This window comes from Cricetulus griseus, chromosome 3 (genome assembly GCF_003668045.3).
Source record: "Cricetulus griseus strain 17A/GY chromosome 3, alternate assembly CriGri-PICRH-1.0, whole genome shotgun sequence".
Classification (NCBI taxonomy): Eukaryota; Metazoa; Chordata; class Mammalia; order Rodentia; family Cricetidae; genus Cricetulus; species Cricetulus griseus.
The window spans coordinates 48,065,943-48,082,913 of NC_048596.1; the positions used below are offsets into that span (position 1 = coordinate 48,065,943).

The 16,971-nt window shown below is 41.0% G+C and overlaps 1 protein-coding gene and 1 long non-coding RNA gene across 5 annotated transcripts; one reads left to right on the forward strand and one right to left on the reverse strand.

Annotated features, from left to right (window-relative positions):
• Positions 1-214: 214 nt before the first annotated feature.
• Positions 215-2,831, reverse strand: LOC113831597. The gene is made up of 2 exons (XR_003483566.2): positions 2,500-2,831; positions 215-1,095 (listed from the first exon to the last, which is right to left on the reverse strand). It is a non-coding gene; the product is annotated as an uncharacterized LOC113831597 (long non-coding RNA).
• A 41-nt stretch (positions 2,832-2,872) lies between these two features.
• On the forward strand, positions 2,873-8,208 carry LOC113831595 (protein FAM111A-like). Of its 4 annotated transcripts, none has more exons than XM_027406625.2 (4): positions 2,873-3,028; positions 4,195-4,317; positions 5,478-5,652; positions 6,184-8,208. In XM_027406625.2, exons 3-4 carry the CDS (start codon positions 5,515-5,517, stop codon positions 7,975-7,977), a joined length of 1,932 nt encoding a protein of 643 aa, XP_027262426.1. In that variant the 5' UTR covers positions 2,873-3,028; positions 4,195-4,317; positions 5,478-5,514; the 3' UTR covers positions 7,978-8,208. The 4 variants fall into 4 exon arrangements, with proteins under 4 accessions (XP_027262426.1, XP_027262427.1, XP_027262428.1 ...); XM_027406626.2 differs by having other exon boundaries at positions 5,542-5,652; XM_027406627.2 differs by having other exon boundaries at positions 4,195-4,309; positions 5,542-5,652.
• Positions 8,209-16,971: the final 8,763 nt, after the last annotated feature.

Below are 16,971 nucleotides of genomic sequence, written 5' to 3' on the forward strand. Positions count from 1 at the left end.
AAAAACTTAGAAATGGGAAATTTTTTAGACAGTAAACATGCTAAATTCTTTGTGTCTATGTGAACTGAATAGAGACAGACTCCTTGGGAAAACTACAGAACAGACCCCACATTGGAAGACACTATGAATCTGGTACCTAGCGATGATTCTGGGTATCTAAAAGAAGTTTATCTAAGCTCATCTCTTGACAAATTTTCAAAGTTGAAACAAGCCATAATGCATCCATATCAGAACTTTATTGTTGGAAGAGAAAAAACTTTTTTGAGACAGGGTTTCTCTGTGTATACTTGGCTATCTTGAAACTTGCTCAGTAGATCAGACTGGCCTCGAATTCACAGAGATCCACTTGCCTCTGCCTCGTGAGTGCTGGAATTGAAGGCCAGGACCAGCATTGCCTGCATGGCTTGAGAAAATATTTTGAGGAAGAATATAACAAAATTCCCAGCATTTTAGAAATCCAACATGAGCTGGAGAGATGGCTCAGTGGTTAAGAACATTTGCAGCTTTGTTAGAAGCAGTGTGATTTGCAGCTCTTTCACGGCAGCTCACAGACATCTGTAACTCCACTTCCAGGGGATCCAACATCCTCTTCTGCCTTCCTCCAGGACACTAGACACACATGTGCTGCACAAACATACATACAGGGAAACATGCATGTATAGAAAACAAAGGTAAATATTCTATAAAAAATCCATCTTGCTAAAGGTGGCTGGAAATCCATGTACAGGTTCAGTAAATGAAATAGTTCTTGAAATTAGCTCTTTTCTTCTCTATGTAGAGGACCAGATGAGCCTATCCTGTGCTTCTTCGTGTCCAGGTTTTGAAAGCTGTAGTTCCAAGTACCTCCCTCGCCTGTTTGTTTCGTATGACGATGATTATATAGTCTCACGGTGAGTGAGGTCATAGATCCAAGTTTATGGCCACAATTAGTAATAAGCAAAGGAAGCTTTCTGTTGTGAAGAGCTCTGGTCTTCTCCGATGTTATATTTCCCATTGAGACATAGTTTGTACTGTATGATAGAATTCTAGAGTATAGGATCAAATGGGAAGATAGAGGGGCTGAAGAGATAGCTCAATTGGTAAATTTAGTCAGACCTTGTGTAGAAATAAAAAAAAGGAAAAAGAATTCAATGAATGAAAAGGATGGGAGATTGCAGCTCAGTGGTAGAATTCTTAACTCACATGTACAAGGCCCTGAGTTTAATTTCTAGAATCTTGGGGAAAAGGTAAGGGGTGGGGAGAGAGGAAAAGAAAAATGAGAGACATGGTTCTGCTGTGATTCTGAAATGGTGGACAAGCAGCTCTTGGATGCAAGGGAGACTGTCCCACCTCAGGGGTGTATAACTTGATGAGCTAAGATGCCTGATAAATCATCAGCCACCAGAACCACTCCAAGCCCGTGTCTTCTAAAGTCAAGAAGGGAATTTCACAGCCCAAGGGAGGATGGTTTGTAGAAAGAAGATGAAATATCAGATTAGAGGAAGAAGGGAAAAACACAGAGATCCCAGGAAACAGGACACCATAAAACAATTAGTCTACGGGCTTTCCTAGGACTTCTGGCAGAAACTGTGGTAAGCCAAAGAGGGTATTCAGGCCAGTCAGCCTACCCAAAAGGCGTCCAAGTGCCTATTAGTTCAGTCATGACCTTAGTGTACCTTCCAGTCAGTGGGGCTTGCATTAAAGGTTATTATATAAATATAACCTCCTTTATATATATAAATGGAGAAGAAATGTAACAAGAAGCTGGAGCAAGAACCATGGTGCACTCCTGGCATTTCTGGCATCCAGCCAGAACAGAACCAAATGATCACCCCTAAAAACATACATACCATTATTTGATATTTGAACAGAACATATTTACACACACACACACACACACACACACACACACACACATTTTGTTATGTATTTTAAAAAGGACAAGGTGGTCGTGGTGGGGTACATGGGAGGAATTGAAAAGAGTAAATGGAAGGGGAGAAATGATGTAATTACATAAATCTCAAAACCAAAAATAAAATGGAAGGAAGAAACTAACTTCTACTCAGCACAGTCGTGCATCACCCAGGGGTAAGAGCAAAAAAGAGAAATGCCTCCTCCTTCCTGCTCCTCTTACTTTCTTTGTTCTATAATTTATTTAACTCAATTGCAAAACCTTATGATTTCAATGCATATTAACTACATGTGTTTGGATATCTCATGTTTTTCGTACCAAGTTCCCTTTCGTATAGTGGTCTATTTTTATATTTATATCATGTCTCAGTTAATACCGAGACATGACAAATGCTTAACAGCACATTTGCCATCTGTGGTTCTGGAATGGGCACCATGATCTTCATTAGGACCGAAAACCGCAGTAGGCACTCGGGTGCCTTTGGGAAACAGATTCATGGTAAGTCAATTTTCTCTGAAGGCACCTGTAGCTTCTTCCTGACTCTCAAAGCCTTCAGCTGCCACCTACAGGGGCTGTGGCTCTCTCCTCCCCGGAACTCACTCACTTACCTGGCCACAGGGATTAGTGAATCTGCAGCAAATGTACTTGCAGGACCTGGGTCCCCATCTTTTCTCTAGCCAGGACTTCAAGACGCCCGCGGACCAAGTTCCTGCCTGTGGCACCTTGTGTGCCCGGGTAGAGGCAAGGCGGGAACCCTTGCACCCTGGCTCCTCCCCTTAGCTCCACGATCAGATCTACATCTGGTCTTCTACCGACCGCGGGGATGTTCAAATACTCACGAATAAAGAGGAACCTGGCAGAGGAAAGGCCTGTTCTAATCAGTTCTAACCGGCTGCGACTGGCCAGGAAGGCTCTCGCCGCCGAGTACGCCACTCCTTTCCCGCCATCATCAGACGGCACAAGCGTAGCCAATAGGAGCTGTCGTTCTCTTATGCTAATTACCGTGCTTTGGCGCGCCTTTCTCGCCTTCCTCGAGCTGAGGCCGTACTGTGACAGACGTCCTCGGAGCCCCGCTGTGGCAGACAGCCTCGGGAGTCCTCGTCAAACAGTCCGATTTGGAGAGAACTCTTTGCTTAGGTGAGTTACTCTTAGTTTCGGGCTGACTTAGATCTGGGGTTGGAATAATGCAAAAAAAAAAAAAAAAAAAAAAAGAAGAAGAAGAAAAAAAAAAAAAAGAAAGAAAATAGCATTCAGACGGGCATCAGGGAGGAAAAGCAGTGCACTTGCATGCTGTGGGTCCCGAAGAGGCCATCGAGCGCGGCACCACTTAAATCTGTCTGCAGTTTTGGGGGACTAAAATAACACCAGGGCTCAAGGAAGAACACATTCTGGTGTTAAAACCTGGCGTTTGTTCTCCCTTTATATGTTACCCATTCCGCATAGAAAGATAGATACTCTCTTGGCCTAGACACACCGGGGAGGCCTAGGCCCTGCTCCAAATGATATGACGGACTTTGAAGTTCCCCCATGGACGGCCTCACCTTCCCTGGGGAGCACAAAGGGGATGGGATAGGGAGTTAGTGGGGGGCAGGGGAGTAGGGGAGGGAGAGGGAACTGGGATTGATGTGTAAAACAATCTGGTTTCTAATCTAAATAAAAATAGAAAAAAAAAAAAAGGGTCTGTAAACCAGGTGACTCACTTCAGGAAATGTCCCTAAAATTAATTTCTCAGGGTCTAAATGTGTGTGTAGCAAATACCCGCAAATACATTTTCTTGAGTGGGTCTCTGGCTAGAATAAGGATACAAGATGTAAGTGACAATAGCCGATTTCGTTCTTAGGCATGCTCAGTTTGTAGAGTAGTGCCATTGGTTCTTTGTAGCAGGGTACTACAGTAACCTGACTTAGTCTCCTGCTCTTTAAATCATCATTAATGTTGAGGAGTGTTCTGCCAGGGAACTACAAAAAGTTGCAAATGTAATTATCATTTATTCCACTAGTATGCACAAATATCCAGTCACTCTTCATAGAAGACATCAAAGAACAATTTACATCACAAGTTTTTAATCCTGGTCTAAATCCTAGGTTTGGTATAGACACCAATCCGAATCTGTTGTCCAATCCTAACCACCACCACCCCACCCACCCACCCCGCATTAAAGCCCGAGTTAAACAAGGGCACAAAGTCCCACAGGCCTACACTCGTCTCAGCCTGACTGTGTTCTCTCTCAGTACTGCTAGGACTGTGAAGTGCTTGCTCTCATTACCCCAAGAGCAGTAATCCAAGATTTGTTTTATCAACAGGATTCTGGGAGACCCCCCCCCCCCCAAGGACCTAGGAAGTCAACATCCACAGTTCCTGTGTGTTCTGTAGTGAAGTCACCTCAGCCTTCCCTTGCGGTCACTCTTGGTTTCAGAGGCAAGAAAGTAAATACTGTATTAGTCATTTTGCTTCTGCTGTGGTTTGTGTATATTTTTATTTCTACTCGTAAAAATAACAGTTTAGGAACCTTTGTGATTATATAATCAGTTGTTGAAAAGCTTTTAGGTTTGGCCTCCCCAAAATCTACCTGTAAGTAGCAATACTGTAGTTTGTATCTGTCCTTTTTTTTTTTTTTTTGTGGTTTGGTTTGGTTGGTTTTATCCTTGAGTAAAACAAGTACACTGAGAGCAGACATGGGCTCTTGAGAATCTGATACTCAGGCTGACTGTGTGTGCTATGAAGCTGACCACAGAGGGGGAATGCTCCCTTCTAGAGATACCAGAGAGTCCAGGACATCATTCTTTCTGAATAACTGAGGAGTGCTCAGGTTAGAAAGGCCTTCCAGGTTGGCAGGGGAAAGAAAATAACCAATATTTTATTTAAACTGTTCGTTATTTGGGAGGGGACACCAACAGAAAAATAGTTGGGGGGGGGACTTTTTAAAGCAAATGGCACATTTCTTTAATTCCAGCACTTGAGATGTAGAAGCAGGTGGATCTCTAAATTCAAGGCCAGCCTGGTCTTTAGAGTGAGTTCCAGGACAGCCAAGGCTACGTAGAGAAACCCTGTCTCTGAATTAACAATCAGACAAAAAAAGAAAAAGAAAACGAAAGCAGTAACTAAGGCTCCTAAATACCATTTTCTTTGCATTTTTCTGATTTTTGATAACTCTTGCTAAATTTCATTTCTTTTCTGGGTACTATCCAGTTTTCCCTTTCCTGTTCTCCTACAATTTGTTATCCCTTTCCATCTCTATCTTCAATGAAGACCAGAATTCCTTAAATAATTAGTATGTTTTTGTGTCCTCTGTGTTTCAAGATTTGGACTAGGGCACTTCACCTTCTTTTCCAGAGTACTCCGTCTGAAACAAACAAAAACATCCGAATGGAACCTGTGTTCCGTGATAGTTCTGTTGGTCAACCATTAGAGACCATTTCTATTAAGATTTTGATATTTTGGTATAATGCCTGACATACAGTGCTTTGCTTTTACTATTTGGCTCATTATGCTTGGTCGATAAACTACCTGATGCTAACACCTTCCTGGAGCATGAAAATTGAAGAAGAAAGATATGATTTGGAACTTCAGGCATTTTTCCCCCTAGATACACTATGTGATGGCTGGGAAGATACTACTGTAATATGAACTTTTTGAAAATACTGTTTCAGTTGGAGCATCTGTTTCATCTCCAAGCCACCATGAGCTATAGCAAGCCCAGGTCTCAGGATTTCCATCATGATTTAAGGAAAAACATGAAAATCAAGTACCATCAGCCTCGGGTATGTCTGTAAACATTTGTGTATTTGTGGGATGTCTTCATACTAGACTATATCTGGCTAGATCCTAGGCCACATAATCTTCCTGCTAAGAATGGCTCTTGTTAGTATTGGGAATATTACATTCATAGAAATGTGTGTGACTGTAGAAGCTGGAAGATTGCATCCAATGCCCTAGAGCTGGAGTTATAGACAGTTGTGAGCTGCTATACCATCGTTTGCTATGTTTGGCAAAGATAAAAAATTGCATTGCTGAAAATAAAATACTTGAAAAAGGATTTATGGAAGCTGATAGACAGGTAATTTCTTGAAAACAATTGTGTTTCTTACTGCCCATTTGTTTGAGAAAGGGGCCATATGCAATAGGAAGAGATTATCTGATAGATAACCTAGTGGGGGCTAGACTTGTATTTTGGATCTTGAGTTAAATCATGGTTTAAGCATATTCACTGTTTCTTTAATTACATACTAATGCAAGAAACTAAAGATTAGAATTGGAATCCAAATTTTAAAGTATCTGTCATTTCTTTTTAGGTCCTTCAAGAAGAACAGAATGATCCCAAGATGTTGCAAATGCAAATGGGATCCCGAAAAAGAACAAATGAGATACCTAACACACAAGAGCAAGGACTCTGTTCTTCTAAGAAAACTCCACAAGATCCGACCACTCCCCTAACTAAAAAAATCAACATCACCTTGGGGGTAAATGCCAAGACATGTATGCCCTGTTTTATCCAGGAGGAGACAGCTAGCTTATATGAGGCACTGAACATCCTTGACCCTGTCAAAAGAGAGATAGAAAGACACCCAGGCAAAGAAATGCTGGTATGTGGCATAGAAGGAATAGAAGGGTTCATAAACCTTGGTATGCCCCTCCGTTGTTTTCCAGATGGCAGCCATGTCCTCATTACATTTTCCAAAACTGAAAGTGAGGAGAAAGAAAATAATGAAGTGTGTGGTCGCTTTGACCAGTCACCTGCTGAGTGTGTTGTATTTTACATACATGCAGTCGGGAATAGGGAGCAAAGAATTCTGAGGTGCAGGAAACTTCACAAGGAGGGGACCAAACTCTGTGTTTATGGCTTCAAAGGAGAGACCATCAAGAGCACTCTGAGGAAGGATGGCAGGTTTGATTCCTTTGTGGAGAGTGCCCATTGGCGACTCATTAACAATGACACCACCATAGCAAACACCCAGCCAGTTGATGTGTTACAGGGCAAGCTGTTTCAGATTGATGTGGAGAGAAAGGAGAGCCCTTGGGTGGCCATGGCAGCTCAGAAATCTGAGTTAGAGGACAGAAACTTCAGTGAGTTAAAAGGATACATTGTGAATTTGTACCCCACATTGAAAAGAGAACGTGAGAAAATGAGAGCATTTATCAAGGAAGAAAGAGAAAATAGTAAAGAACAATCTTTTTTCAAAGCCCATAAGAGAAAGTTCAGGGAACTGACAAAAAGCTCTATTCCAGATAAAATGGTCAAACTTCTTTCACAGTTCCTTGATTCCACTGGGCTCATAGTTTGGGACAATAATGGAAACAGGGGTAGTGCCACTTGCTTTGTTTTTAGAGGGCTGTACATTTTCATTTGTCGACATGTGCTAAATGACATTGTGGGAGAAGGAAAAGAGCCACTTGAGTGTGTAGATCTAATTAGCCAATGTGTAAGGGTGACATTTGATGAGGAATATTGTAAAGAGCCAAACTCAAACTTCAACAGTTGTTTTTGCATTGAACCCTCGTTTATCATATCTGATGTAACTCTTGACTATGCTGTCCTGAAACTGAAGGAAAATGGTCAACAAGTGCCTGCCGGACTGTATAATGGAATAGCTCTTTCACATCCCAGTGAGTTGGCATTTATGATTGGCTATGAAAATGGACAAAGGGTTATTGATCGTTGTACAGTGATCCCTCAAGGTAAACTAAAAGAGAAAAATCGACAATGTGTTCATGGAGCAGAAGCAGCAGATCATAACTATTCTTTGAAGCACCTCCTCCTTTTGCATACTAACAGAAGTTTCCCCAAAATGAGTGAAAAACCTAATGACTTTACCTATAATACTTTTTATTGTGACTCTTCTGGATCGCCAGTATTTGACTGTAAAGGTTCTTTGGTGGCCATGCACACTGCTGGCTTCATTTGTGAGCATGAAAACGGAGTTTATAATATCATTGAGTTTGGCACAATGATGGAATCCATCCTTGATGATATTAAAAAAAAACATAAAATATGGTATAATGAAGTTTTTGCAAATCAGGACATAGAAATGTGCGATGAAGTCTATATAAATGAACAAGATGTAGAAATGTGTAGTGAAGAGTTTTGAAGGCTGGAGAAAATTTATTCCTTTTTGAATTAGGTTTTCTACAGCAATGCTACATAAGGTAAAGCCAGGTCTCAAGCGAATCTCCATTATCCTGACCATTCTTAGTCTCTGAATGTGGGTGCCAGTTAGGAGGCCTGGGCAATCTATGGGACCTCTAACAGTGGAGCCAGTGTTTATCTCTAGTGCACAAATTGACTTTGGGAGCCCATTCCCTATGGAGGGATACTATTGGCAGCCCAGATACACCAAAGAGGGTCTAGGCCCTCCCCCAAAAGATGTGACAGACTTTGATGATCCCCTGTGGAAGGCCTCACTTTCCTTGGGGAGTGGGTGGGGGGTTACTGGGGGGATTGAGGGGGAGGCATGGGAGGATGGGAGGAGAGGGAACTGGTATTGATATGTTAATAAGAGTGTTTCTAAAATAAAAATAAATAAAAGCAAGAATAACATTTTTCTAAAGTTGTACTATGTTTAAATATGTAAAAAAAAAAAAATAACCTGCTTGGAGTCAGACTCCAGAAGCTTGCAAGATAAGAGATAATATAATAGGGGAGACATTATTAGTTCAAATAGAAATCAGACACTAGGAAAATGTCTGGAGAGATACAAAGATGACACCAACTAACAATCCAAGCATAGAGGAGAGGCTACCTTAAATGCCCTCTCCTGATAATGAGATTGATGACTAATTCATATGCCATATTATAGCCTTCATCCAGCAGCTGATGGAAGTAGAAGCAGACACCACAGCTAAACCTTGAACTGAACTGAAATCCAGATGCAGAGAAGGACTGATGAGCAAAGGGATCCATACCAGACTAGTGAAACCCACAGAAACAGCTGATCTGAACAAAGGAAAACTCTTGGTCCCCAGACTGATAGCTGGGAAACCAGCATGAGACTGATCCAGATCCCCTGAATGTGGGTGTCAGTGAGGAGACATTGGAAATCTATGGGGCTTCTTGTAGTGGATCAGTACTTATCGCTAACATAGGAATGGTCTTTAGGAGCACATCACACATGGAGGGATACTCCTGAGCCTAGACACAGGGGGTTGGCCTAGGCCCTATCCCAAAGAATATGACAGATTTGAATATGGAAGGCCTCACCCTCCTTGGAGAGTAGAAAGGGTATGGGATGGGTAGGGCGTTAGTTGGTTTGGGGGCAGGGGAGGAAGGGAGGGTGAGGGACCTGGGATTGACATATAAAATAATCTTCTTTCTAATAATAAAAGTAGAAAAAATTAGCAAAACAAACAAACAAAAAACAGAAGTTTGAACCAGACAGAATAGCTCAGTTTTGCCAAACTGGATTTCCTTCTTGCCTCTTGCTGTTTCTCTGCCGTTAGTAAATGTTGCAGGAACTCCCGCACCAAGTGAACTTTCAGAGATAGAAAGAATGGGGGGCCATCTTTCTTCTTCATCTTCTGACATAAATGACCAGAGAAAAGCTAGTGTGTGAAAATCACAGTGTTGGTGTGACCAACATAGTGAAAAGGGCCTCTTAGACATGTTAAAATACTATAGTCAGGAACCCCAGTACATCCAAATCTGCATCTAATAGCCTAAACCTAGTGACATAATTTACTCAAGATAAACACAGTGCTCCATGGCACCCGAAGGACAGTATAAAAGCAGAGACCAAGAGCAATGCTCTACTCAGCATATCTTCAGGACTGTTGAAGATACTGGAGAGATGCCATCTTGACTTGCCCTGTAACTGGAGAGTCTTCTCTACGATCCTGACCCTCAAATAAGAGCCTACTGTTAGAGACTAGACTGCTAAAATACATCACATGGCTGAACAGCCTTTGGGAGAATGCCTTAAGTTCATAGTTAGGAAATTAGCATATAAATCCCTGCACAGTAAAATGTAACTTTTGCTATACCAACATCACGTACCTGCCTTCTTGCTTGCAACTGTTGGTGACCCCCAGTGGTGTGTGCAGCCACCAGCTTCATGGATAGCCAGACCTACAGCAGTAAGTCAATCAGGCCTGCAGCACTTGGTATTTGCTCTGATCCTGCAAGGAGACTGTTGTGGTAGGGACTCCTGAATTGCATCTGAGAGTGTCACTGCTTGGCATCGGTATTCCAATGCTATCTCCTGGACTTACTGCTTTTACCATCCCAGGAATTTTCAGCACCTGGTCCCTTCTGAATCTCTTTTACCTGGAATAAACTTTGATTTACCTTGCTTCTAATGTATGTATGTATGTATGTATGTATGTATGTATGTATGTATGTGTTTATATGTATTATATATCTGATATATAATACATATAATGTAGTATATATGTGTGTGAGGGGGGATGTCCTTCTGTATATATGTTTCTCTTATTGGTTGATGAATAAAACAATGTTTGGCTAATAGCCAGGCAGGAAGCATAGGCGGGGTGATCAGATCAGGAGAAGGTTGGGAAATCCACGGTTAGCCTCGATCTGCTTATCTGTGTCCCTATTTCACCACAAAGAACCCTAATAACCACACCTACTCCTTCCCTGTGCATTCAGAAGCAACACATGCCATACTCCTAGCCCTCCAGAGGCAGAGTAGGGAAAACTGCAAGTTTCCCAAAGCCTATCTATCCGGCTTACACAGTGTTTTGTTTTGTTTTGTTTTGTTTTTTTCTAGACAGGGTTTCTCCATGTAGCTTTGGAGCCTATCCTGTCACTCTCTCTGGAGACCAGGCTGGCCTCGAACTCACAGAGATCTGCCTGCCTCTGCCTCCAGAGTGCTGGGATTAAAGGTGTGTGCCACCAACACCTAGCGCCTACATAGTGTTTCAAAGAACAAACACAACAAAAGAATTGAAAACTTTTGTATTTTCGCCTGTCCTACTTAGTTTCAACCATCATACTGACATCCTCCAAAGTTATCCAAGGGAGTCTCAACTGGGGAATTGTCCAGATCAGACTGGCCTGTGGGCCTATCTGTGAGGAATTGTCTTGATGATTGATATAAGAGGATCCAGCCCACCTAGGGATGTTTTATTCCTGGGCAGAATGGCCTAGAGTATGTAAGAAAGCTAGCTGACCATACGCCTGGGGAGCCTTCTTCTGTGGTCTCTATTCCAGATTACTGCCTTGAGTTCCTGTCCTGGCTTCCCTTCATCATGGGCTGTCAGCTATAAGACGAAATATACCTTTTTCACCTCCAAGTAGCTTTTGGTTATGATATTTATCACAACAGATATCAAATTAGAACACTGCCTCAGAATTGTTTACATAGTTGGAATTTGACTACAGTATTCCAGTGGGATGTGACAAGGATGTTAGGACAGCATGTTCTCCAAAGAGATGCATTTTGAGAGTTTCTATGCACAGACAAATAAATTTGAATTATATTATGTTCTTTTTAAACATAGATATTAGTGAACTTTTTTCAAAAAGAGCTTTAACATATTAGATGCCAATCATGTTTTGCAGTGTCATACAATGACAACAGGCTTAGTCTTCACCATGCTCCATCATTATTGTTATTATTTCTAGAGAGTGGTATTTCTAGAGAGTGGTATTTCTAGAGAGTGGTATTTCTAGAGAGTGGTAGCATACCTCTTGGCATCCTTGCCATCATGAATACTATATACAAAAGTGACACCTTCAAACACTTGAATTAGATGCTTTCAGTTTTTGGTATTTTAGTAATCATTCTTCCTACCCTTGTTCCTTTTTTAAATTTTAATATTTTATTTTTGAGAATTTTATATACAAGTACTCAACTTACATAATTTTTATGCCTCCCTCTTCATCCCTCAACTATTGTTGGGTTCCCCAATATTCCATCCCAAATTTTGTGATCTCTCCTCCCTGAATTATTATTGTTACATATTCATCCATGCAAATAGGGGTGTGAGTGTGTGTGTGTGTGTGTGTGTGTGTGTGTGTGTGTGTGAGAGAGAGAGAGAGAGAGAGAGAGAGAGAGAGAGAGAGAGAGAGAGAACCATGGAAATAAAATACAGGCCAGCTTTCTCCTGCTCTATCTCCAAACAACCCTAGTCACAGAAACATGTAGAACTCACAGTGTGGATTCCCTTTGTGTTGGTGTGTGGCCATAAGTTTTGTAGGTGCCTTGAGCTGTAGCAGCAGCAAGTCAGGGTTTCAGTATCTGGCATTTTTTGATGTTGTAAAGAGCTACAGTGATGGCAGCCATTCCCTAATGCAGCTTCCTGTCTTCTTTATGTGTTCGTGGACCCAGAGATACCATTGTTGCCTCCTAAATCCTGCTCTGAGCATCCTAATGCTTTCCTTTCCTTTTTATTTATTTATTTTTTTTGAGACCAGGGAAAAGTAATTTTATTAGGTTTGATGATATTTTCATACTGCTTCAAAATAGAATATTTGATATTTCCACCCATTGTCTTCATATGTGTATTTGTGCTTACATATACATATAAACCTAGTAATATTACCAAACAATATCCTTCCTTCCTACTTCTCATAGCTTCTACTATATTCTTTTTTTCTCTAGATTTTTTGTTTAAATCAGAAACAATCTTATTTTACATGTCAATCCCAGTTCTCTAGCCCTCACATACTACCATGCCCCCAACCAAAACCCCATCCCCCTTCTGCTCCCCTGGGAGGGTGAGGCTTTCCATGGGGGATCTTAAAGTCTACTACATCATTTGGGGGATGGCCTAGGCCCTCCCCCGTATGTCTAGGCTGAGAGAGTATCCTACTTTGTGGAATACGCTCCCAAAGTCCATTCAGACACTAGGGATGAATACTGTTTCACTACCAGAGGCCCCAAAGACTGCTCAGGCCTCCTAACTGATCCCCACATTCAGGGGGCCAAATTAAGCCAACACTGGTTTCCCAGCTGTCAGACTGGGGACCATAATCTTCCCTTGTTCAGGTAAGCTGTTTCTGTGGATTCCTCAGCCAGGTCTTGACCCCTTTGCTCATCACACCTCCCACTCTACTACTGGATTCCAGGAGTTCAGCTCACTGCTTAGCTGTGAGTGTCGGCTTCTGCTTCCATCAGCTACTGGATGAAGGCACTAAGATGGCATGTAACATAGTCATCAATCTCATTATAGGGGAAGGGCATTAAAGGTAGCCTCTCCACTATTGCTTACATTCCTAGTTGGGGTCATCCTTGTAGATCTCTGGACATTTCCCTAGCGTTAGATTTCTCTTTAAACCTGTAATGGCTCCCTCTATTACGGTATCTCTTTTCTTGCTCTCCTCTATTCTTCCCCTGACTCAATCTTCTTGCTCTCTTGTGTCCTCCTCCCCACTCCTCTTCTACCCATCTCTATCTCCTAACTCCCTCTCCCCTCCCCCCATGCTCCCAAATTGCTCAAGAGATCTTGTCCTTTTCCCCTTCTCCAGGGATCATGTATGTCACTCTTAGGGTCCTCCTTGTTTCCTGGCTTCTCTGGAGGTGTGGATTGTAGACGGGTAATCCTTTGCACTATATCTAATATCCATATATGAGTGAGTACATACCATGATTGTTTTTTGTGACTGGGGTACCTCATTAAGGATGGTTTCTTCTAGTTCCATCTATTTGCCTTGGAAATTCTATTGTTTTTTTTTTTCAGCTGAGCAGTACTCCATTGTGTAAATGCACCACATTTTCTTTATCCTTTCTTCAGCTGAGGGGAATCTAGGTTGCTTTCAGATTCTGACTATTGCAATAGTGCTGCTATGAACATAGTGGAACAGATATTCTTGTTGTATGTAGGTGCATCCTTTGGGTATATGCTGGAATCCTGAGGTAGAATTGCTGGGTCTTGAGGTAGACTGATGCCCATTTTCCTGAAAAACTGCCATACTGATTTCCAAAGTGGTCGTACAAGTTTGCACTCCCACCAGCAATGAAAGACTGTTCCCCTTTACTGACATCCTCTCCAGCATAAACTGTAGTTGGTGTTTTTGATTTTAGCCATTCTTACAGGTGCAAGATGGCATATCAGAGTTGTTTTGATTTGCATTTCCCGGGTGGCTAAGGATGTTGAGCAACTCCTTAAGTATCTTTTGGTCATTTGAGATTCCTCTATTGAGAATTCTCTATTTAGATCTGTACCCCATTTTTAATTGGATTATTAGGTGTTTTGGAGAATAGCTTCTTGTGTTCTTTGTATATTTAGGAGATCAGTCCTCTGTCAGATGTGGGGTTGGTGAATATCTTTTCCCAGTCTGTGGGCTGTCGTTTTGTCCTGCTGACTGTATCCTTTGCATTACAGAAGCTTCTCAGTTTCAGGAGGTCCCATTTATTAATTGTTGATCTCAGTGTCTGTGCTACTGGTGTTATGTTCAGGAAGTAGTCTCCTGTACCAATTCATTCAAGGGTAGCTCCCACTTTCTCTTCTAAGAGGTTCAGTGTGGCTGGATTTATGTTGAGGTCTTTGATCCATTTTGACTTAAGTTTTGTGCATGATGAGTGATATGGATCTATCTGCAGTCTTCTACATGTCTGAATCCAGTTATGCCAGCACCATTTGTTGAAGATTATTTCTTTTTTCCATCATATAAATTTAGCTTCTTTGTCAAAAATCAGGTGTTCGTAGCTGTGTGGGTTAATATCAGGGTTTTCAACACTATTCCATTGATCTACCTGTCTATTTTTGTGCTAATACCAAACTGTTTTCAGGATTATAGCTCTGTAATAGAGCTTGAAGTCAGGGATGGTGATGCCTGCAGAAGTTCCTTTATTGTACAGGGTGGTTTTGGCTATCCTGGGTCTTTTGTTTTTCCATATAAAGTTGAGTATTGTTCTTTCAAGATCTGTGAAGAATTGTGCAGGGATTTTGATGGGGATTGCATTGAATCTGTAGATTGCTTTTGGCAAGATTGCCATTTTTGTGCTGGAGAGATGGCTCAGAGGATAAGAGCACTGACTGTTCTTCCAGAGGTCCTGAGATCGATTCCCAGCCACCACATGGTGGCTCACAACCATCTGTAATGAGATCTGGTGCCCTTTTCTGGTGTGCAAGCATGCATGCAGTAATTGTATACTTAATAGATAAATAAAATCTTTAAAAAAGATTAAAAAATAAAAAATTGCATTTTTACTATGTTGACCCTACCTATCCAAGAGCATGGGAGATCTTTCCATTTTCTGGTATCTTCTTTAATTTCTTTCTTTAAAGACTCAAAGTTCTTGTTATACAGGTCTTTCCCATGTTTGGTTAGAGTTCCCTCAAAATATTTTATGTTGTTTGTGGCTATTGTTAAGGGTGATGTTTCTCTGATTGCTTTCACAGCCCATTTAGAATCTGTACAGCAGGGCTACTGATTTTTTTATTTAATCTTGTATCCTGCCACTTTGCTGAAGGTGTTTTTCAGCTGTAGGAGTTCCCTGGTAGAATTTTTCAGGTCATTCATGTAAACTATCATATCATCTACAAAGAGTGAAAATGTGACTTGTTCCTTTCCAACTTGTATCCCCTTGATCTCCTTTTGCTGTCTTATGGCTCTAGCTAGAACTTCAAGTACCATATTGAAGAGATATGGAGAGAGTGGACAGCCTTGTCTTGTTCCTGATTTTAGAAGAATCTCATTGAGTTTTTCTCCATTTAATTTGATGTTGGCTGTTGGTTTGCTGTGTATTGCTTTTATTATATTTAGGTATGTTCCTGTTATCCCTGATCTTTCCAAGACCTTTATCATGAAGGGGTGTTGGATTTTTGGGATTGTATTGAATCTGTAGATTGTTTTTGGCAAGATTGCCATTTTTACTGTTGTTCTTACCTATCCTGGAACATGGGAGATCCTTCCATTTTCTGGTATCTTCTTTAATTTCTTTCTCTAAAGACTCAAAGTTCTTACTGTACAGGTCTTTAACCTTTTTAGTTAGCATTGTCCCAAGATATTTAATGTTGTTTGTGGCTATTGTGAAGGGTGATGTTTCTCTGATTTCTTTCTCATTCATTTATCATCTGAATATAGTAGGACTACTGATTTTTTTTTAGTTAATCTTGTATCCTTCCACTTTGCTGAAGGTGTTTATTACCTGTAGTTGTTCCTTAGTAGAGTTTTTCAGGTCAGTTATGTAGACTATCATATAGTGAAAGTTTGACTTCTTCCTTGCCAATTTGTACCCCCTTGATCTCCTTTTGTATTCTTATTGCTCTAGCTAGAATTTCAAGAACAATATTGAAGAGGTATGGAGAGATTGGACAGTCTTGTTTGTTCCTGATTTTAGAGGTATTGCTTTGAGTTTCTCTCCATTTAGTTTGATGTTGGCTGTTGGTTTGTTGTATATTGCTTTTATCATAGTTAGGTATGCTCCTGTTATTCCTGTTCTCTCCAAGACCTTTATCATGAAGAGGTGTTGGATTTTGTCAAAGGCTTTTTCAGCATCTAGTGAGATGATCATGTGGTTTTTCTTTCTCAGTCTGTTTATATCGTGGATTACATTGATGGATTTTCGTATGTTGAACCATCCTTGCACTCATCTGATGAAGACTACTTGATCATGGTGTATGATTTCTCTGATGTATTCTTGGATTCAGTTTGCCAGTATTTTGTTGAGTATTTTTGCATCAATGTTCAGGAGGGATATTGGTCTGTAGTTCTCTTTTTTAGTTGTGTCTTTGTGTGGCTTGGGTATCAAGGCAATTGTAGCCACATAGAAAGAGTTTGGCAATGCCCCTTCTGCTTATATTATGTGGAAAAATTTGAGGAGTACTGGTATTAGCTCTTGTTTGAATTTCTGGTAGAATTATGCAGTGAGGCCACCTGGCCCTGGGCTTTTTTGCTTGGTAGACTTTTGATGACTGCTTCTATTTCCTTAGGGTTATAGGTCAATTTAAGTTGCTTATCTATTCTTGATTTAATTTTGGTAAATGATATCTATCCAGAAAAGTGTCCATTTCCTGTAGATTTTTGAATTTTGTGTAATACAAATTTTCAAAGTATGACCTGATGATTCTCTGGATTTTCCCAGTGTCCATTGTTATATCCCCCTTTTCATTTCTGATTTTATTAATTAGCATGCTCACGCTCTGCCTTTTGGTTAGTTTGGATAGAGGTTTGTCTATCT

What these genes read in the sequence shown, in the direction of transcription:
- LOC113831595 (XM_027406625.2), top strand. Translation starts at nt 5,515, where the DNA reads ATGAACTTTTTGAAAATACTGTTTCAGTTGGAGCATCTGTTTCATCTC. An exon ending in TCAAGTACCATCAGCCTCGG is followed by an intron (nt 5,653 to 6,183) that starts GTATGTCTGTAA and finishes ATTTCTTTTTAG; the next exon opens with GTCCTTCAAGAAGAACAGAA.